This window comes from Parasteatoda tepidariorum, chromosome 10 (genome assembly GCF_982258835.1).
Source record: "Parasteatoda tepidariorum strain Cologne lab strain chromosome 10, Ptep-v5.0, whole genome shotgun sequence".
In the NCBI taxonomy this organism is placed as follows: Eukaryota; Metazoa; Arthropoda; class Arachnida; order Araneae; family Theridiidae; genus Parasteatoda; species Parasteatoda tepidariorum.
Window position 1 is genome coordinate 44328046 of NC_141764.1, and position 23536 is coordinate 44351581.

General features: G+C 25.6%; 1 protein-coding gene across 1 annotated transcript in view; it reads right to left on the reverse strand.

Annotated features, from left to right (window-relative positions):
• The window catches only part of LOC107455989 (regulator of G protein signaling 2), a 177294-nt gene extending 154432 nt beyond the window's left edge, over window positions 1-22862 (reverse strand). Inside the window, exon 1 of the mRNA XM_016073744.4 lies at window positions 22610-22862. Coding sequence (XP_015929230.2) covers window positions 22610-22657 — 48 coding nt within the window. The 5' untranslated portion in view covers window positions 22658-22862. The remainder of the gene's footprint in view (window positions 1-22609) is intronic.
• Window positions 22863-23536: the final 674 nt, after the last annotated feature.

Here is a 23536-nt window from a genome sequence, read left to right on the forward strand (position 1 = left end):
TCAATTAGAAAGATCAGAACAAGATCAGACACGAAATGCTTCTTTTGCATTACATTTGGAAGAACTAGCTGAGAAGAAAATTATGAAAGATGGTTCTTTGTCTTATTAATAAAATTTTTCATAATTGAAAAGCTTTGAATGCAGGCAATGAATAACCTTCCATGGATTTGGAGAAATGAAGATTCCTGACATTCCATGGATTTGGATTTAGTTCTTTGTTGAAATTGACTTCTCATACTTCATTTTTTTATGTTTCATTTTCCAATTTATTAAGCTACTGTACATAGCATTCAGCTTAAAGTTTGTTTTCCTTACAGAAATTCAGTTTGAATTCACTCAAAAGCCTTACAAGGAAAATGAGTTTTCCTTGATATTTGATCAAAAAGATAATTCGTCTTCTCTGATGGTTTCAAAATTACAAGACTGCAGAGTAAAACATAAATAAGCTGATATTTCTTTATGGAGATCAGTTGTTCAAAGATGATGATTTCAAACAATTTCAATAAAAAATTGATGTTACAAATTTTGACATTTTCTAAATTTCCATCAGAATTAATTATATGCGTACAAGTATTACATCTGCTAATAGTCTGTCTGAAGTTGATATGTATTGTTTAACAATTTCATCAATTGGCATTTTTTCATAAAATAAATTCCCAAGCAAAACTTACAATACGAAAATAAAAGATTTTTGCGAGGGTTTTATAATGTAATGGATGAGTCATGGTAAATAGTTGAGTACCTCAGCACATAAGCAAGCCTTAAAATTGCTTACCATAGCCCAGATAATTATTAAAACATAATTTAAAATGAGAATGCTAATTAAGTTTTTGTGTATATCATACTTCTTATGCTTCTGTAGGACTTTTACTTTAAACTTTTCATGAAATAAAGGAGTTGACAATTTATAGATTTGATTTTAATTTAGAGAAAAATTAAAAATTGGTCTGCATATTTTGACATTTTTTTACTGTTTATTCTCGTTTGTCAGCAATTTTTCAAAGTAATATCGACTAACGAAAGCGACAAATTACAACAATATTAAAAATTCCTTAAATTCTTTTAGTCATTTCATAATCAAGAAAAATTTTTTTTTTAATGAATTCCCTTTTAAAATAGGGCTTTTATCTTTTTCCACTATACCAGAAGCATCAGTACGAATGCGCGTAAAAATAAACAAAAACTCTTGAAAAAGTAGAAAAGTCTTTTTTTTTTCTGATACCGTATTGATTATGAAAGCGTGTATGTGCGCTAATTTCAGTAATAAATTTCAGTAAAGTAATTAAAAGAAGTGAACTTGCTCCTCCTAATCTCTTTCGTAATATGACAAGTTTCGTAAAAAAATCATATACCTCCTTAAAAAAAGCAGTGAAGCTTTATTCTAATTCCTTATTTTTTATTTTTAAAATGCGTGGTATTTAATTATTCATTAAAACGATATCAAATATATTTAAAAAATACTCTTTGATTTTTTAAAAATACATAAAAATGTAATAAAAATATTCTTATTTGATTTAAATTATTCTAATTGTTGGAAGGATTTATAAAATTTTGTTATGAAATTATTGAGTATCCTTAATTTTATTATTTTTTTATAAAATATATTCAGTACGTTTCTACTTCTTTTATTTTTATAGCCATTAATTTTAAAGTAATTAAAATATTGGGTATTTTCAAAGGCTTAATATAATAAAAATTATAAATATACTAATTATAAAAATTGATAAAAATTCATAAAATTTTATTTTTATAAAGATTGTTTTATTTATATTTTTTTGAATTGTTATTGAAATGAAATACATAGAAAATAAATTAAAGGTTTTCAAATTTAACTGTAGTTTGGATATAACTACGTATGCTTCTTTACAAAATGCTTGAGAAAAAAATTATTTTATGTATATTTTATTGAATTTTTAATGAAATATCTAGGAATATTTAAATTTTTCACGGTTCACTGTAGTTTAGTTTTAAATATATATTCCATTATAAATTCTTTGGAGGAATTTTGTTTTATTTATATTTTATTAAATTTCTGTTGAAATTCATAAAAAAAATTATAAATGGTCTTCAAGTTTCCTTGTAGCGTGGATATAAATATATGTTCGTTTTCAAATTTTTTGGAACAATTTAAATTTGAATCTTGTAATTAAGTCGTTCTTTGCCAATGTCACGTTAATGCACCCTATTTGAATGTAATAGAAATAAGTAGAATATATTATCAATGAATTTTTATGATAATATTTAATTATAAACAGTGACTTTTTTGAAATTGTATAACCTGGATATCATTCAGTTTTATAACACCAGAAAAGTTGAAAATTGCAAAACCAATGTAGCAGAATTTGATTAATAACCAGCTCAACTTTTATACATTTAATTATGTATGTCTGATAGTGAAGAAGTTTTCGACTAATTTATAAATTTTGAGATTGTCTCCGGAATTGAGAATTCCGATCCTAGGAAAATTTGAGAGTCTTGCTTAGTTAAATCTAATTATTTTTTAAAAGGAAAAATTCAAAAACTGTCATACTCATTATGAAATGTGAAGAATGAACAAAATCATCAATTTAATTCAGACGGCTTCGGAAATAAAATCTAATAAATTTTAACACAGACTTTATTTATTTTTTAAAGATGGCTTTTTTATTGAATTAATTTTGACTCCTTAAATTAAAATGACAATTTTTCAATGTCAGTTCTTAACTAAAACTTAAAAAGTAACATTTTCTAAAATGAATTAAAACAAATCTTAAACAATTCCTTAAAAGTTCCTTATTTAAAGGGAACGCACAAAACTATTCAAACTCTAAATTTAAAAGTACTGCTAACTATTTTATTACACATATGCAGTATTTACATGAAACTTGATTCATTGTTTCCTCGTTGAAATTTAAATGAAGTAGAAATTTGAAATGCATTTTTCTAGGTTATAGTTATGAACATGTATTTTCAATCTTCAAATTACATTTGATAAAAATGTATAAAGGATAAACGCATAAAAACTTATTTCAATTTGTATTCTTGAAATTGCAAAATTAGTTTCAGATTTTAAAGTATACATTTAAAAAATAAAATAAAAGTAAAAGTAAAATATATATTGAATTATTCTATAAATTTTTTTATAACAAATTACAACTGATTGAATGAAATGAAAACTTTAATAACAATTTAAAAACTTAAATAATTATTCCGGTATTTTTTAATAAAATTTAAATAAATAATAGTTTATATTAAAGCAAAATATTCACAAAACTAAAGAAAATGTAAACAAATTGAATACAAAAACAAATAAAATTTTAAAAAATGTAATTTTCAAATGTTTAGTGAAGTTTTCTTTACATTTTTAGAATCTATTTTTCAGCAAAAAAATGAAAAAAAAAACTTTGAAAATGATTTTCAGTCTCCTTAAAAATAATTATTTTAAAATTATTGAAATGTGTTACTGATATTTCATAAAATAAAAAAATAATCAATTCCTGCAAAAGTGTCTGGACATTCAAGTTTTTCCTGTCATTTCGATTTCAAATATAATTTATAAGGCACTTTGTATCAAAAATTGCAAAGTTTTATATATTTAAGCAAAAATAAAGTTTTTTGCTTGGATATTTATACTATTCCAATCTTCTATTCGATGATGTTAAAACTAATAAAGTTTTAAAATTTATTGAAACTGTAAAATATAAGGTTTGTAATATTCTTTTACAATTTGATTAAAAATTAGATACTTATAATTTGTTTCCTCATTTTAAGCGCCATTTGTTTCAGCAATGAACCTGATTTTATAAGCTTAATATAAAATTATTTCTCAGTTCAATATATTGTTTTTTTTTTAATCATATGCAATATAGTATTTTGGTTATGCACTCATGTTCCGAATAAAAATGCACACTCATGTTTGTAAAAATTGCAATACCATGTAGGAAATTTGTAAATTCAATCAAAATTACGTGAAATGTTAAGTAAGATAAGACAAGAAAACGCTTTGATTTTAAATGTACCACTATTACGCATGATTATTTTTACCGCTATCAGTAATAAGCGGAGTAATTTTCATACATTAAAAAATAGTTAGATGTACATTAAATAACATATAAACAGTAAATCAAAAGTAATTTAGCTATTAATCACAAGAGAATTAATATTATTAATTTTGGGATCAAATTGGTTTAAACTTCTTTCCTCATGCATCATTGTGTATTTTGTAAAGACATTTTGAAATACTTTGCAGCATTACAAAAGACGTCAAGTTTTCATTATGATGAACGGCTAATAAAATGATTTAAAAAATGTTTACTATCATCTCTATACTTAAAGAAAAAACCGTAAGCACTGCCGCCACTGTTTGAAAGTTCAACTTAACATTAAATTTTGGTTTGTTGCGCAAAAACTATGAGATACCATGACTTGAAACTATAAAGGTGTGTATAAAATGCAAAGAAACTACGAAAGAATAAATAAAGTACGATAATTAGCTCTCAAATCCTGTTTTTTTCGTATGTTTGTGCCATTTTAGGTGCCATTTTTTACGAATTTTTTCTCATTTTTTTTATTTTAACGTTACATTTTGTTTTGATGGGAATAAAACTATAAAACTTAGAAAGTTGAAATTGCGAATATTTTAAGCACTTTTTACGAATATTATTTTTCCATTTTTGCTTCAACTAAAAATTATATCTCAACACTTTTATCAAAAGATTTAAAAATATAATGACTTATGACATATATTGTATAAACATTATGTAATTTTTATACAAAATTAACAAAAGTACTCTTCATTTGTTGTTGTTGACGTAAGCCTGTTTTAGGCAGAGGGGGTGCGATTGTTCTTGTTTTCCAGTGGCGCCATCTATGGCCAAGAATTCGACTTCTGCCACACCATGCCTCACACCCGTTTATAGGGCGGACCCATTCATTCATCCACAGATCGTAATTTCGACCTGAATCAGAGAACGATCGATCTCCTATCCAGTACCCCCAGAGGTATTGATTTGTTATGGGAGCATGGAGGACTCTTGCGACGCGACAGATTTAGCTTGCATCAGTCACTTTTACTACACGGGAAGTCATCGGCTGGCGGGGTTCGAACCCACGAACTCTCGGACATGGGCCCAGCTCCCTTCCGACCAGGCTATTCCGGCCCCTTACTCTTCATTAATTACTTCGTATTGTGTTACATAATCAGCATTCTTAAATTTGTATATTTTTTTCAAGTACAGTTCATCATTTTTCGAATCCAAGCAATCGGTAATTTTGTTTCGATTGACCTATCAACAAAATGTTTTTATACATAGTTAAAATAATTATCTTTTTTATAAACAAACTGAGCTTTTTTTTAAAGAAAAAAAATCAAGTTTTATAGGGAAAAAAAACAAGGATGAGGGGCTGGTAAGTGGTAGGGTTTCCTACTTTCTTAAAAGATAGCTCTAAAGAGCCAAATATTTAGGTAAGCTTTGCATTCAAAAAATAAAAATATAAAATTCCTTTAAAGTTAAAGAGCCGCACTTAATGTTATTTACGATACAAAAGTGATATGAGTGGAATACCTATTTCCCAACGGGAAAGACGTCTGGGAAGTAATTTATCCAATAAAAAGAATCTTTATTCGATTTCCTGAACTTGTAAGGAGCCTTCAGCTGTATTTTGCGTAAATACAATTACCCGCAATCAGACCCCGAAATCTTAAAGAAAATTATCGAGATTTGCCTCGTATTCAAAATTGCAATCAAGATAATCATTGTAATCGATAATGTACGAGAGAGTTTGTTATCTTATCAAAAACAATTTCATCAGCCATATCGTAAGTTGTTAATTAGATATCAATCTTGAAATGCATGAAATAAAGGAAAATGTATTATTACAGTGTTACCAATTAAGAGTAAACATTTATTTATTTTTAAAGCATTTGTAGTTGGTGTCTGAAAATTATTGAGGCAATTTATGACATGTGTATACGTTAATTTCATTTAGTTAGTTTAGTTTCCTATTAATAGTTGTGATGAAAGGTTGTTAAATAATGAAAGGTTTAAGAACACATTAATATTCGAAAACAAAACAATATTATATTTTACTTTCAATAGCAGGAAATGAGATGAAATATTTTCTGCTCGTTTCTAGAAGTTTAGAAGTTTACATAAAAGTCTTTAGTTTATATGACGATATCTTAACTTGGGCAAATGCGTTAAATTTAGGAAAGAAAAAAAAATTGTTTCAAAGATTTTTAGTAAAATTCCGAAAAAAATATTTTTGGTTTAAAATTTGGTCCTGCGTTAAGAAGCTCTAGTTGTAAAAGAAATTCGCATTAAAAATTAATTTTAGTTTGCATAACAATTCCTTAGTTTTCAGCAAATGCATTAGACAAGAAAAAGTTACGTAAAAATTTTTTCTTAACGTTTTTAAAAAACTTCAAAATTGGTACACACATATACTTTTTATTTTCAGCAAAATGTCTTCTTTTTTACGAAATTCCAAATAGTTTATTTCATTTTCAATATCTGGTTGTTACGAAATGTATTTTTAGTGGTACGCAGTATATAGAACAAATTTAAGTTTTTATAACAGTTCATTAATTTGTAGCAAATGTGTTGAAATTGAGGTAAAAAAACATTCTTAACATTTCATGTTTTCATTCATGTTTTCTTAACATTTCAGACAGCTTTCAGAAGGTTTATCCATCTATCTATATCCTTTAAGCTTTTTCAGATGTCTTGTGGTTCAAATATACTTTTTTTCAAATTTTAATATGAAATTTGATGTTTATAATTTGTTTCAGTACTGTAAACGCGTTAAAGTGTGTCATGTCATTGGTTTAGTATCAAAAGGCATCTTAACTCAATAGCATATATTTATGTTCGGCAATATAGCAATTTGATATTAAAAATGAGTTGGATGCTCTAAAAGCAACTTAACAGGAGTACTATTGAATACAATTGATTGCGAATTATTAATTATAGGTACAAATCAGTTTAAACTTGTTTCACTGTGCATCGAATTCTTTTCGTAGACTGATTGAAATATAAAGAAGTTTTGTAAAAGATGTTAGGTTGTTTTATGATAAACAGAAAACAAAATGATTTAATGCATGTTAACTATCAAATCCTAATATAGTTGAAAGCATTTCTTAAAATACAGAATAAGCAAGTTTTGAATTCGCAATATTAAAATATAAATATAGCTTAAAGTAGAGGAGCTACTTTTAATGCCATTTACCATACAATAACGATCGGAGTGGAATACCAATTACCCGTTGGGAAAGTCTCCAGAAAAGTTATTTATCTAATAAAAAGAATGTTTATTCGATTTCCTTAACTTATAACGAGCCTTTAGCGTAGACACAATTATCCATAATCAGACCCGACGTCTTATAGAAATTTGATCCAGATTTGTATCGTATTCAAAACTTCAATAACGATAATATTATAATCGCTAATATTAGAGGGATTGAAAAATATCAATTAAATCATCTTTACCAATAATGTAATGGATGATCAGTTAGACATGTATCTTGTAGTACACAGAATAAATAAAATTAAATTATTTTACGTGTTGCTAAATAAGAGTTTGCTTTTATTTACTTTTAAAGCACTTTTAATTGATGTTTGAAAATTATCAATGCAACTTAATTTAAATTTAGTTTCATTTATTTAGTTATTGCAGTAATATTAAAAAATAAAACAAACTTTATTCTATATTTTCAATAACAGGGGTATGGGTGGAAAAGTTGCTATTACTGGTATAAAAATTACATGAAATTTTTGTTTTTAAAACGAATTCTAGATTTCCGCAAATGTTTTAAAATCAAGGAAAAGGGAAAAAAATGATTTTACCAAAGTTAAGAATTATTTTTTTGCTAGTTTGCAGGATAAATTCTAAGATTGACGCTCATGTGTTTGAACAATGAATGAAATTTTGGACAATTTTCAAAGAAATTTCTTTTTATTTTTGATAATAAGTATTGCAAAAGAAGTATTATTGAAACTTTTTTTCTCATGGAAATTCCTTAATTTGATGTAAATGTGTTGAACTTTAGGCAACAAAAACAGATTTAGTAACATTTTTAGTAAAATTTCTAAACGATTTTTTCCGATGAAAAATTAATAGAAATTAATGTTATTTTCTTCAATTTTCAAATAAACTTCGAAATGATTATTCTTTTTATTTTATTTTGAATATAATTTCTCCAACATTTAAAACCCTTTATTTTACTGCATTTATTTGTAAGGAATTGCTCTTCAATTATTTTTTGAGTTGCCTTGTGTTTTTAGGTTTATAAGGTTGAGATTTAGATATACAGGATAAGTTATAAAATAACTCACTTATTGGCCACTAGCGACTGGTTCGTACAACCAATCCTGGTGAGATTTCAGAGAGTTATTTAAGGGTCTGAGCTCGAGATTCTAAAAATGGCTAAAAAGTGTCAAAGAAACTAACAATTTTTTAACAGCAACAAATATTTATTTCAAACCAATCAGCGCATATAAAAATCCTAAAAACAGTTGGAACGATGAGCGAATCGCAAAAGACAGACGCACTTTGCGTGTCGCACAGCATTTGCTGTGCACGGTTAAGTACCCTTTGCACGTCAAAAACGCGTACGGCAGAGGCAAACAGAGGAAATATTATAAAGTTAAGAAAGCAGTATCACAATGGCGTTTACTAAATATTTAACATATAAAACCTATAAAAAGTCAGATGGAAACGTTGGTCCTTTAGTCGGGAGCCGTAGAAGGGACCCTGAAGAAAGTTCATTTTAAATTAGTAAAACTCTTTTATCAAAATGAGATGAACAATATGAAAACTTTGCATGTTTACTGTGGAAACCATTGCCTAATATGCGGCCCATGTTCACCTCAAGCTCTGTGAGATTTAATACATAAATTCGAAGAAACTGACTGCACCTGTAAGAGACAGAGATTCGGACTTCAAAACACAGTTAAATTGTAAGAGGTACCACTCGTGTCTTGGATATACCATAATCAACAGTTCTAAAACTAACGCTCCGTACTCCGCATGTTTCCATACCGATAACAGCGTTTCCAGACGTTGGACGTGGACTCTGTATCGACTTTGCGAATGAATTTCTTATCCTATATGCTGACGATAACGACTGGCCTCTTCGCATTTAATGGACGGACAAGGCTTATTTTACCCTTCAGACCGAAGAAGGCCAAAAATTGTGTGCACTGGGAAAACAGGAATCCGCATGATGTGTTACTAGTACCTTTTTATGGCTCCAAAATTACTGTGTAGTGCGGCATATTAGGTATATATGTTCTCGGCCGATACTTATTTTTGTGGAAGTGACGCTGAAGGGGTTCGTAGCATGTTCACGTTATGTAGCTATGTTGTACGATTACGTTATATCATATAAAGAATTGCAGCAGCGAAATGCACTAAATGGCGTGTAGGATGGCGTATTGCGATGTCTGTTCGCACGGTCCTCGATCAACATTTTGGCAATTATATCATGCCATTTTCCATTTCCGTTTCTTCCTCGATATCCCGACCTCACGTTTTGATAACAAACTGAAAAGCTTATGAATTGATATAAGCATATTCAATTGAAAGAATTCTTATTGTCATAAATTATAATCTGTATAAATGAAACTTTTAAAGAAAGAGTGAATAAAAATAAATTTTTCTAAAAGCTTCGATTAAACTAAAATACAAATAAAACAATCTCTTTCGTGTTTTATTAATATAACGTTTAATTTGAAAGTAAAATATTTCGAAACCGTTCATATTTTACCAAACTTTCGAATGTATTGAGCAATTTGATTAAATGTACAATAATATTTCGCTATGCATATGATATTATTTCTTTTGTATTATATAATATCAACAAATAACTTCTTTAGTTTCGAATTAATCATGAACCTTTAGTTAAAATTTAGTCAGCTATATTCAAAATTAATTTGCATGTAAATCTTTTTTTTCTTCATTAGAATGGAATCATTGTTATGAAATTTGAAAGTATGTAAAATAATTGTACAAAGTTTTAAAACAAAGCTTTATTACATTTAAAAATATCTCATATTGATGTCTACTTACAAACTTAAAAACTTATATTCAGTTATTTCTAAAGAGATAACTAAACTTATTAATGTATCGAATGTAACTTAACTATTACTGAATGTAATGTATTTTATTAATTAATTAACTTTCTTCATCAACTTTAATTGAGAATTTTTTAAATTGAATTTTTATTAATAAATAATGTTGAAAATTTGGAGTTAATATGCAACCAAACAGTTGCATATTAAAAGAATAAAAAAACATTTGAAAAAGAAATGAACAAATTTATTGTTTAACATTTCTTTTACTGAAGATGCTAGTGTATTTTCATGTTTATCGCATGAATTCACGTAGGCGAGTTTATTCAATGTTTATTCAACGTTATTATTAAATATGCTTAGACTAGCATACACAGACGATAAATTTATTTTTTAATAAGCGAAACAAAATAAAGAAACAAGCAAACGTCAGGATTTGACATTTCTAATATCTTTCTTGTTATTATAAAATCAACTTGTTACAAATGAAATTGTAAGAAGTAGAGAACAAACTTTTCATTTCATGCTTTTTTTCTCCCTATTTTTGTAACTAGAATGAAAAATAGGCATTTATTTTCTAAATAATTGTGATAATTGTTGTTTTATTATCCGAAAAAAGTAAATGTTTTTTTTTGTGCTGTGAGAAAAGTGGTAAATTACTTACAAAAAAGGTAGCAGAAAATTTGAGTTAAATAAAAAAATATGAAAAATCACCGAAACTTTATCAATTGCACGATAAATAATACAATTGGAAAAAAAAACCACATTTAAGATATTTATCAAATTAACTTCAAACGATATATAGTTAGAGTTTTAATTCAACTAACAAATTTTATAATAAAGAGTACTAGAAAAATGCAGACTCATGCGGGAGTCTTAGATTTTATTATTCAAAATAACATAATATTTTTCTTTTTTTATAATATCTTTTAAATTTAGTTTTATTTTAATTCGCAAACATTGAAGTTTGCAATTATGGAGGGAAATCTTAAATTAAAAATTTTTTTTTATAGCCATTAATGCTCCTTGTCTACACAATTAAACATGGCGACGTATTCAGGAAAAAAATTTTTGTATTTGATAATTTATCACTTCCTTATTACTAAAAATATATAAAATACATTTTCTATATGATTTTAAAGTCTGAAATATTATCTGTAAAAACATCAGCCTGAATGGTGAGTAAGTGTCCCTTCATGTACCTTTCTTGTTAGTTGTTTATAAAATGAATTCAGTTAAAACTTAAATTTACAATAATATTTATAAGTTTTACAACTTAAAAATAACTAATACAATTAATATTATAATTAAATTTATTATAATATTATGAACTAATATTTCCCTATATTAATAATCGTAAGCTGCTACCCTTGATCATTTCACTCACAACCAACCACAACAGTTTTGAATTTATTTTTTTAACGAAAAAAAAGAACAATTAACATTAACAATTAACATTTTGAATAAAAATATTTATTCAAAATGTCCTATAACTCCATATTTTAATAACATGGGATTGTTTTAACTGAAATTCCATAAAAATTCACAAAAAGATAAAATTTAAGTTGAATAATTTTGCCTGAATATCACTGAAACTTATTCCATAAACTTGATTCCTAAATTAATTTTTATTTTGGATACTATATATTTTATTAGATATTTTAATAGACATCTTTCACCTAACAGATTATTAAGTAATAGTACAAAAAGTTAATTTTTCATATTGCTAAAAAATGTGAAGTATTTTTTTTGTATTAATTATTTTAATTGCATGCAACAATACGCAAAATTTTTAACACAAGCAATTTTAACGTTTAATAATTATAAAATATTGTGTACTATAGTAATGTCATGCAATTATTTTGTAACATTATGCAGGAAAATTCTTTGATTTTAATCTATAATATTGAATATTAATCAAAATAAGAAAAGATAATAATAACGGTGCCGGTGCGTAGTGTGAAATAATATTAAGAAAGAATGATAAATAATTCTATTTTTTTACACATTGTGACTGTATTTGTAACTTAACAGATTAGAAAGCTGTGCAAAAGCAGAAATGATATATACCGTTACAAATTTTGTTAGACCATATATCGTTTGAAATTGTTGCACCATAATTTTTTGAACCATATTGTACTTTGTACTTAAATACGCGATACTGTGGTTCAAATTTAACTGAATAATGGTTGAATTGAACACCTCATTATGGTCATAGCAATTTTGGTACTGGCTAAACTTTCCAGTATTATGGTTCAAAATTAATTCGATTTTTCTGAAAAAGTTTGACGGTATAAATGATTTTATTAAATCCAAAAAAAAAAAAAAAATCTAATACAAGTCATTCAATTTCCACTCTTGTCTGTTCAAAGTATTCCTTAGGGTTTTTAAAATTAATAAATCAAGTTTTAAAAGTTAAATATTTATTCATGTACATTCTGACCTTGCTTTATTACGACGGCATATTTTGTTTTGTTTAAGAATATAAAATAAGCTATGTCACATTTTATTTTGCGATAAATATCTGAGAACAAAGTTTATATTTTTTATAAAGAAATATATACCGTGAAAGGTAAGTGTTGCGTAAATAACTGGTTAGATGGAATAAAATATTTATCCTACATTTTTATATCAGAATAGTTTAAGTCATAATGTTTCAAAAAGCTTCAGAGTGTTTATTCATGCTAGGTAGAAGATGTTTTAGTTTTTTTTAACTTAAAAACAGGAAAAGAAACAATATAATATAAACTTTTTGGCATACCTTATATATTTCGATGTGACGACTCTATTTTCATTTACTAAAGTTTTATGTAATTGTTTTTAATATCGGAATAATTTCAATTATAATATTCAGAATAGCTTCATTATATTTATTCTGCTATCTAGAGCGCTTTTTGTTATTTATGGCATGACATATATATATATATATATATATATATATATATATATATATATATATATATATATATATATATATATATATATATATATATATATATATATATGCCTTAAAAATTACAGAATTTAAAGTTGCTTAAAGCATAGTATTTAAATCAAAATGTATTATTCTAGTCTGAAGTTTTAAAAATAAACTACATATTGAGGTAGCGCTGTTTATCACCCAATCATAAAATTCAATTTAGTGGGATAAATTTACTGTTCAATATTAAAATATACCATAAAAATATACAAAATAAGGTAATGTTGATCAAAATCTACTACTTAAATATAGTTTTATCATTTTCACCTAAAATAATCAACGAAAATTACCAAATAAGGTACAGTTGTAAATCGTCAAATATTTAAATGCAACTTTTCGAGACATAGTTGCTGATCTATATTCAAAAATTAAAAATATAATATGTTAGTTTTGTTTAAACTATGCTATTTAATTTAAGCTTTGAAGGTCAACTTTGATGTTCTAATCTGAAATATTCTACGAATTCCAAATAAGGTAATATTGTTTAGTACCGAATAGTACAATATAACTTTATGGGATGATCTTACTTTTCTAATCGGAAGCTAACGTAGTTTAGAACCTACTATTCAAAAGTATCGATTTAGTTATAATATTTAATTAAACAGCATTGTATTTATACGACTTAGTTGGAAGATTTTTAATTTTTATATGGAGCAAAATGTTGGAAAAATACCAAATAATGTATTATTTAAGGAAACCTTTTTTGGATAGTTTTATTATTTTAAATTGAAATATTTGTTTAACATATAAAAAAGTTTAAGCCATGATGTTTATAAAAGCTCCATGGTAATTTTTATGTTTTTTTCGTACATTTGCATGAAATTCTCTAATATATTTATTTAAAACTACTTTTTAAGCTTGTATCTATGCAAAAAATATTTTATTATCATATGTGGATTTTCATAAAAAAATTGCGTTAAGTTTTATATCACAATTTCTTCCCTCACAATACATCATCGTTCATAAAAGGGTTATATGTAGAACAACATCTAATTTCTCTTTTTAAGTTGAGATTATTTATTTAATATTCTTAGTAACATTCACTGGAATTACGGTAAGTATTTAATATTTCAGATTTGGAAACTGATGAAAATTTTAATGCTTACAAACTATCTGCTTATGAACAACTTATAAAATATGTTAGTTTGAGCTGTGCCGACCGGCCTGTGTAGGGGGCAGGGAACTGGGTTCGAATCCCGGGAAAGGCATGGATTTTTCTTTCTCTCTATCTGTGTTCTATGTCCTTTCTCCTTTTTGTGTGAATGTGACCCGCCCTATAAATGGGTTGTGGTAGTGTGACGTGGGCGACGCTGCTCCACCGCCGTGGCTTCGCCACAGGTGCCCACTGGGTAACGAAAAGAGAGTTAGCAATTCTGGCACTTTCTGTGGCCAATGGACAATAGTTCCAAGTGCCCGCCATTAAAAAAAAAACGTTTGAGCTGTTGATGAATTTTTATCTAATATCATTAAAAACTGTCAAAATCTATTATTTTCATCATCTAAAAAACAGATCGAAATAGAGGTTTAAGAATAAATTTTAAAATTATATTAATTATGAATTGTTTTCTACAGGCGGAGTTAAGTGTTTATATGGTTAGGCTTCGCTAAGTGTTGCGGATATTTTTTTACTTCTGTGTTAGCCCTTGGAAGTAGCTAATGCTTTATATCTTACAGGTACAATGAAGTATATAAAAAATTATTTATTTGTTCGGTTATACCCTACATAGTAATTTTAAAGCTGAAAACAAAATTTATTTAAAATTTTATTTTTTAAAGAAATGTAACAAACATATTATCTAATGTAAAAGATAACAAAAATAGCTAAATGGCGCTACATTATGAGCATATTTAAAGATATAGATAAGTTTTCACGGGAATTTCTGCCTGCATATGGCAGTTTTTTTTATAGAAAACAAAACAATTTCCCTTACAATAGCAAAATTCAATCTAAATACATGCCTGCTATGAGTAGTAAAAATTCTTTAAATTACTACTATAGATATTAATTTCTGCACTCTGATTTATATTTTAAATAAACCAAAAATTATTGCACTTTTCTTGATGCTTTTTGATGGAATTGTATAGAGTTCAACAAAATATACTGCCTCCAAAATGAAGCATAATTTTTATAGCCATGAACATTAAAATATCGACAAGTCTTTAAATTAGTTAATTTTGCGAATCTAATGCTTGAATATAATTTCAAAAAACTCTCTAGTATTTTAAATTAGATAGAATAGCTCTATGAAAAGATAATTTTTGTTGAAAGGTTTAAAAAAGCTTTAGTCTGTTCCCCCCTCTCACTAAAACTTTTTTAATTTTTCATAGCACAGAATGTTTAAAGATTACTAAATAAAATATATTTTCCCAGAATCTATTATTCAAATATATTTGTAATGATAATAATATAATGAATAATATACTGAATACTATTCATTTTTGAAGTAGATAGAAAACTGTTATTTTAGTAATATTGAAAAAACTGTACATTATTGAACAAAAATTGTACATTTAAAAATAGTGCAAAAATTTAGAACAATTATTTTAAGTAGTAATAAGAAAAGAAAATTATGGTATGTAACAAAAGTGAAATTGAGATTACAAAATCTCAGATATTGAATAGTTAAATTAAGCAGAAATCTACTAAAATGGACACTTTTGCCTTGTTTAAATTATGCCTATGTTCGGATTCAATGCTGGTTGATTGGCTTACTATAAAGTAATAAGCCATTAAGCCATAAAAACCGGAAAAGAGTATAATGCTTCAAACGCAATCATTATTGGTTACTCAATGTCATAAAATCAACGATTTTATTAACTAGTTCTCAGTTGTGCTAGCTCTAAAATATGCGTTTTGCTGTCAATTAAATAATCTTCAGATTAAACAGCTTAAATAATGAGCATTTAATTTAATATAAATTTGCAGCAAATAAGTAATAATAAGCATTAATAATATAACTTTAATAAAAAGCGGCAATAATATAATGTTAACCATAAGAGTTAATAATAAAATGTTAATAAATGTAATAACAATTCTACCGCAAAAATAAATAATAATTGGAATCATCATCATATCTGTAACAATTTAAAACATTTCTTAAATTTTAATATTTTAATTGAAATGATTATATCATATTAGTAAACTCAAATTTGTTTCTGGGAATTTTAACGAAACTATGAACGAGAGTTAAGCATTAAGTGTGAAATAAGATTTTTTTTCTCCTTTTAAACTTTTTTTTTCTTTGCTAGTTTGTAATATATGCGCAAGCAAGCGAAAGTTAATCTCTTTCCTGTCAAAAATAAAAACTAGTTTTGCTTTTTGCAGTATACTTAACGCAGGATACCACATTTTCAAACTGTCATATCTGTGTATTCAAATCATATCTGTGTATCAAAGTAGTATTAATGATTGTTTGAGTGTGTTGCTACAAGAACTACCGTAGAAAGCAAAAACTAAGCATGTCATTTAAAGTAACATTTTTGCTAAAAGTAGGGAAAAGATCGATATACCCACAGAACATTCCGTTTTTCTAGATTGAAATATATCCAAAGGCCAGAGGGATTGTTAGAAAAGACAGATATATATTTATTCGCGAAATAAAGTACGTAAGAATTCTGGGTTTATTTCTAATATTTTTCAAATATATATGTGACTTGAATACCAATGGAAAGATTTTGATTCGCCCTTGAATTTTGCAGAAATTTTATTCATAGTCATGTATTATGTATGAAGAATTTATTGTAAAACTGATAAGCTGCATTTTGATGTTTTTATATTTCTTGTAAAAATTAAATATCTGGATCATATACCTGACTAGTATCTCTATATGACGCAATTAAATTCATTTATTTCCTATGTCTCCTTCTCATACATGACGATTGCTTTAATTTCTATGAATAATTTATTTTTAGACTTGGGAAGGAGATTGAAAGTATAAAAAATGAAAGTACAATGCGAACTTCATAAAATTAATTAAAATTTTCATTGAAAAAAATTAAGGCAGCATTAAATAAATTTAATGAAGATGATGCATTAAAAATTTCCCTCACTCGACAATAAAATTTTTTTTTGCAATTAAGTTTCATAATCCATTCAATTTTAACAGTAAATTATTTTAATCAGTTGTACACTTTAAAAAAATATAAAAATGAGCTCTTAAATTTACGAGTAAACATGAAACTGAATACATAATCTTTATATTTATTTTAATTTTTCGAAAAGAGCGATTTAATTCTGTGTTCTTTTACTATGCATCTATAAGAAACTGAAGACACGCAAAATGTTCTATATTTAATTCAAAAGCCATATGTTTTACAATGAATTTGAACTGTTTATCATATATCTACATTTATTATTTATTTATTAAAAATTGATTCTCTAAATAAATGTAAATTGTGAGGCTTTAGCTCAAACACAGGTCTAATCTTCTTTGAAAATAGAATAATAATTTCGTAAAGATATTAATATTAATTCAATATATGCACATACAATTTTGTTAATATTATTAATGTTTTATGACTGATTATTCGCATTTTTGTTTGTAAATATGTAACAGAAGATCTTAATTTGCATCTACTTTTAAAACATTAATGTTGATTTTTCTAAGCATTTTCTTTATAAAAATCAACATTATTGAATAATATTTATTATTGAATTGAATAATATTTAGTATTGAAATATAATTTATTGAAATCAAAAGTTTATTAAATATTTTAATATACGAGTAAATTTAATTTAAAAACAGTCTTTACTAAAAAATTTAAATCACCATTGTTTGAATCAGGAATTTAATCAGATGGAAAGTTTTATAAATCTTCGTGCAAGAATGAAAAATTAATTAAGGCCCTGAGGGAAGAATATAGCAAAGCACGCTTTTTATAATACTCTTTTATTTTAAGAAAAAATTCTATGTCATATTTTCATTAAGATATATCTTTTTAAACTCGAATTTTTATATACTGACAAGTTTTCATAATGTTCTTTATGCATTTTCTTTGAAAATGAAACTGTTTATTTTAATTTTATTTATTTACTTTGTTTATTTATTCATGATTTCCCTTATTATTTGCATAATTTTGAATAATCTAGTTTGGTTTCTATGTATTTACATTTTGCATATTTTTAAATACATGTGAAAGTGCGCGGTAATAAATTATGTAACATAAGTTTTCAGTTAAAAAGAAAACAATAGTTTATGTGAAGTAACGAGGCAATAGTTTACTTGAATTAAATTTTAATTCAAGAGCTTAACAACTTTTAAAATAAACTAAATTAAAATTTAGTTCAATGCGATTCTTAATTTTAAATTATTAATTTATACACTTTATGTAGTTCATAAATTATGAGAATCATTCGATTTCAAAAAGTTATGAATTTTTACAAACTGTAAATAGCATCAGCTATATTTAGGGTAACATAAATTACATCGCTTTAATTCTACTTTATATAGTAAAGTAGAATCTTAGTAATTGTAGAATCATGTCTACATTACCAGTGGTTCTTTAGCTAAGTTCTTCAAAAAGTTTTGTGCAAAATTGGAATATTCTTAGAGTAATTTTGAGTTCTTATAATAATGTAATATATGTATCAAACGTATAAAAATGCATGAATTGTATCTGTGATGATATAAATTTCCTTAATTCAACTGTTGTTGTGGAACTGGGGCAATTTTATACGAAATCAACCCTACTAAGCGCAGCTTTGTGAAAGAGCACGAAGAAAAACTGCATTTCTATCTGGGATACCAACTAGTTTTTACCTCAAACTCATTATGAAATTGAACCATTTTACTGTTGTATGTTGAAATAAAATGTTTTATTACATAAAAAATTAAAAATGTAGAATTCCTTAATTTGTATCAGGTTTTTGAGTTAAAATTAAAGAAACTTTTAACTGCGTCCCAATGAAAAACAAGTTGACCCATACACGGAGAAAAAAAATTCTGTTAAATGACCGCACTGTATTGTAATGACATTTCTGGTTTTTTTAAAAAAAAAAAAAAAACTAATTCTGGTTCATTAAACCAACATATACGGTATTTAAACCACTAATTTCATACTTTTTTCCGCTCACCTAGTTACGGTTTGCTGGAAATTCTGGTCTTCAAAACATTTTTTATTACCACACGTTTAGTAGAAAATACAAAACTGAAAAGTAAATTTAAACTAATGAATGGTTTTTGCGCCATTCTAAATATATCAATAATTATATTTCTTAAATATTTAAAAAAAATGACTCTTTCCTAATCTATGTTGTGAAGACTTAGATTTCTTCCGTAAAATTAATACATAATTTTGATTAATTTAGCAAGTTGAATTTTTTTTAAAACTAATATTATAAACCTTTAATTTATTCACAATAACCAATAAGAAAAGAGAAGTGAAAACAAAATCTCATACTAAGATTTTAATAGTGATTGTTTCAAAAGTAGCTGCGATAAAATAATTGAATTAAATAAATTTTTCTTATTATATTTAAAAGAAAGTTATATAAATTAAAATTCGTTATGGTTAAAATAGTAATTAAGAATGTATAGACATATAGGTGTAGTCTTTTGGTTTTTATTTAAAAGAAATTGGTAGTTATAAAATAATCTATATAATAACATAAGTTTTCTTAAAATATTTTACTTTTCCAATAATGATTGAAAATAGCTCCATAAATAACATGCAAATGTTTCTTGTAACGTAAATTTTAAGGACGTCAGAGATGGAATATGTTGTATTGCATTAAGTTTAAATAACATAATGATAAATTGGTCTTATAAACTTATAAACGTAATTTGATAAAAATGAACAAAAAATATATATATATATATTAAGAAAAATTATTGAGGATGGGTCAGTAATTACTTGAGAGAATCTTAACCCTTTAATATATTCAAGTTCAGCACAATTTTATTTTTGAAATTTAGTTAAAATTTTAATTAATTAAAATTTTAAGATCATTTTTAGTAAGAAAGTATTCTTAAATTATAAAACTAAAGTAAAGCTTAAAATTTATAAAATAGTTTCTTCAGAATGAGGGCAAATTTGATTAAAGAAACTACTCACTTTTTAAGTTACGCTAATAGCTCAACGACAAATTATAATACATGAATATTAAAATATTTTCTTCGTGTTCAATAATATAGTAATATGTATTTCGAACTAAAATACTTATAATATTTTAAAAATATAAGGAAATTGAATATCTTCGTTCACATAAATAAATATTCTCAAAATCTTAACTCTTTAATATATTCGAGTTCAACACAATTTTATTTCGGAAATTAAATTAAAAGCTTAGTTAATAAAACATTTAAGATACTTTTTAGCAGGCAAGTGTTCTAAAATTATAAACACAAAATAAAGTATAAAATTTTTAAAACATTTTTCTCAGAATGAGTGTAAATTTTGAGCAAAGAGACTGCAAACTTTTTAAGTTACGTTAATAGCTTTACAACAAATTGTAATACATGGATATTAAAATATTTTTTTCGTGTTCAGTGATATAGTTATCTGTGTTTCGAACTAAAATCTTCATGAAATTTTAAAAATATAATGAAATTGAAAATCTTCATTCTTGATAGAATATCTACATTTCATCTTAATACAAAATCTGCATTAAAAGTTTTAAAGAAATCTACAATAAACTTTTTTTGTTACGTATATTCGCTAAATAAATTTTCTCAAAATCAACATTTTTCTTAAAATGCATATTTAAAGTATATAATTGTTACTCTGCTTTGCAGAAAAAAAATTCTTTAAAATTGACGATTTTTAACCCACTCAGATACCTTAACCGAAAAAAAAACATATTTTTTTGATAAAAGAAGTGCATTCACAAAAAAGATTTTAATTTTAAATAAACTTAATTCATGAATTCGCATATTCACATATTTATGGATCGTAAACATAAAAATGAAATTTATTTTGTATCATGAATTATCAATTAAGAGACAAATTACATTTAAAGCTTGTAAATAAATCAGACAATTTTCAACATTATTTTGTTTTAAATTTGATGAAACTTTTATCGCAAGTTACTGAAATATGTACATTAAAATTATGTCAATTTTAATGAAACTGTCTCTTTTTGCATGTGTACCGATTTTTAGTTTAAATACATTCATTATTTTTAATATATCATATTTATTATATAAAATATATTTATTTATTATATAAAATATGTATATACAGTAACTTTTTTATATCTTGAATAAGAATATGTATGGGATCCTTGAAGCGCAAAAACATATTTAATTTGTGTAGAGGACGAATCATTTACAAGTATAAAATTAATGAATCAATTACTAAATATCTTGTTTTAATAGTGATAAAAAAACTGAAGCAGTATGTACTAAACTATACAGAAATTGAATAGTTCTACTAATTCTAAAACAGTATAACCTTTGTAAATAAACGTGCTTAAAAATAATTTAAAAAAAAACATTTGATTTTTATATTTAAGGAATTTTGTTAAGTAATGTATTACGTGTTTAGGAATAACAATTGTATGCTCGTAGAAGTAAATTATATAACTTTAAAGATTGAAAAACTTGTTTAAATGTGATAAATCTTTTTGATGAAGGCATATATATGAAACTACATTTACTGTCAAAAGCAATTTTTTAAAAAGAAAATAAAAATTTAATATATATATATATATATATATATATATATATATATATATATATATATATATATATATATATATATATATATATATATATATATATATATATATATATATATATATATATATATATATATATATATATATATATATATATATATATATATATATATATATATATATATATATATATATATATATATATATATATATATATATATATATATATATATATATATATTTGTCCGTTTACTTATTACATGTATACTTATATTTACAACGATTTTTAGAGCGTAACTTTGTATTTTTTGAACAACGTAGAAAGCGGAAAATTGGATCAGCCATTATTATAAAAGGTTTATGAATTTCATAACTATTTTGACACATTACTGAAACAAAATATCACTCCCTTAACCTAATCTATAGTTCGTAAAAGTTTTTGACCACAAATTTCAAAGTGATTTATAAGTTAAACAAATTTAAATCTCACAAAAATAGCTAGTAATAATCAAGTTGCTTGACTTTTTTTTTGAAGTAACAGAAAAACCATAGCAATATACGTTTCTTTGAAAAAAAAATATAACAGTTTCTTTTAGAAACAAGAGAAAAATTTAGCAAAAATTCCTAAATGGTTATTTTTTGTCTTTAATTAACTAGTTTTATAAGTGCAATTTAAGTTATTGCTTTAAAAGGAATTAAGCTGTTTAAGTTTAAATGCAATTGTTCAAAACGTCAAACACAAATTTTAAAACAAAACAACAAATAAAATTGTTAAAAATGCAATATTTTCTTCTTTTGTAATACCTTTTATAACTTTTTAAATGCAATATAATTTTGTTTTCAACAATCAAAAAGCACTTAACTTACAATGTACTAAAATGTAAACATGAATCACTCCAAGCGTTTATAAGAGCAAAGCGTGCAACAATTTATCTATTCAACAAGTTTATAAACAATGCTTACCTTCTCACGAGGGAGATTCGTAATCAAATACCACGAAGCGGATGTCATACACAATCTTGATAAGACCTAAATATTTAGTCAAAAGATCTCTATTCCATCTAACTATACCTTCACTCAAACTTTTTTTACTTTTCTTCTTAGTTAAACCAACCAATCAGAGAAGAGAGCTTTTCCTGCTTAGAGCGGGAAAAGTGGAGATGCGAAAGAGGAGATGTGGATTCATCTTCTGAGGGGAGAGTTGGTACGTACCTATGGTTTTCTCTAACCCCAGGTTTCCCGGGCACATGCGCTCCTGATGACGTCAAAGCTTGCGCGACAGTTAACCCCCGTCATTTTGGATGCATCCCCCCCTTAAATTCCCGAAATTGCGTCATTTTTCTCCTCAGTCCTGGATTTGAAAATGTCCCGAGGACGAGATATTTCGACGAAATTTGAAGAAGGGTGCCCAAGCCATGATTAAGCTCTTCTGGGAAAAGGGAGTACTTTTTTCTGAGAGTGCGTTTAAGTTTCGGTGCACTTTTGGCACACATGAATGCCCTCTTGACATGATTTAATAATTCTCAGAAATGCTTAAGCCATCAAAAATATTTATTTGATTTGTTGCTAAGTCCAGAATCTGGGAACTTATTTTTTAGAGTATATATGAGAATACATTGCAGCCATTTAGAATTCCGTGCTATATCGAAGAATTACTTTTGCTCTTAATGTAATTCTTGCGCTATTATCACCCGCAAAACATATAATCCATGCATATATAAAATATGAGGTGCCTTATTGAAGAGTTAACTTTTAAGAAACATTTCTACGAATTTTTGCATATAAAGAAATTACTTTTTAAGCAGAATTGCAAATACTTTTTAAACAGAAATCTTTTTGAGAATTAAGTATTTAAAATGTTAAATTCGTATTGGATTTGCATTATTTTAT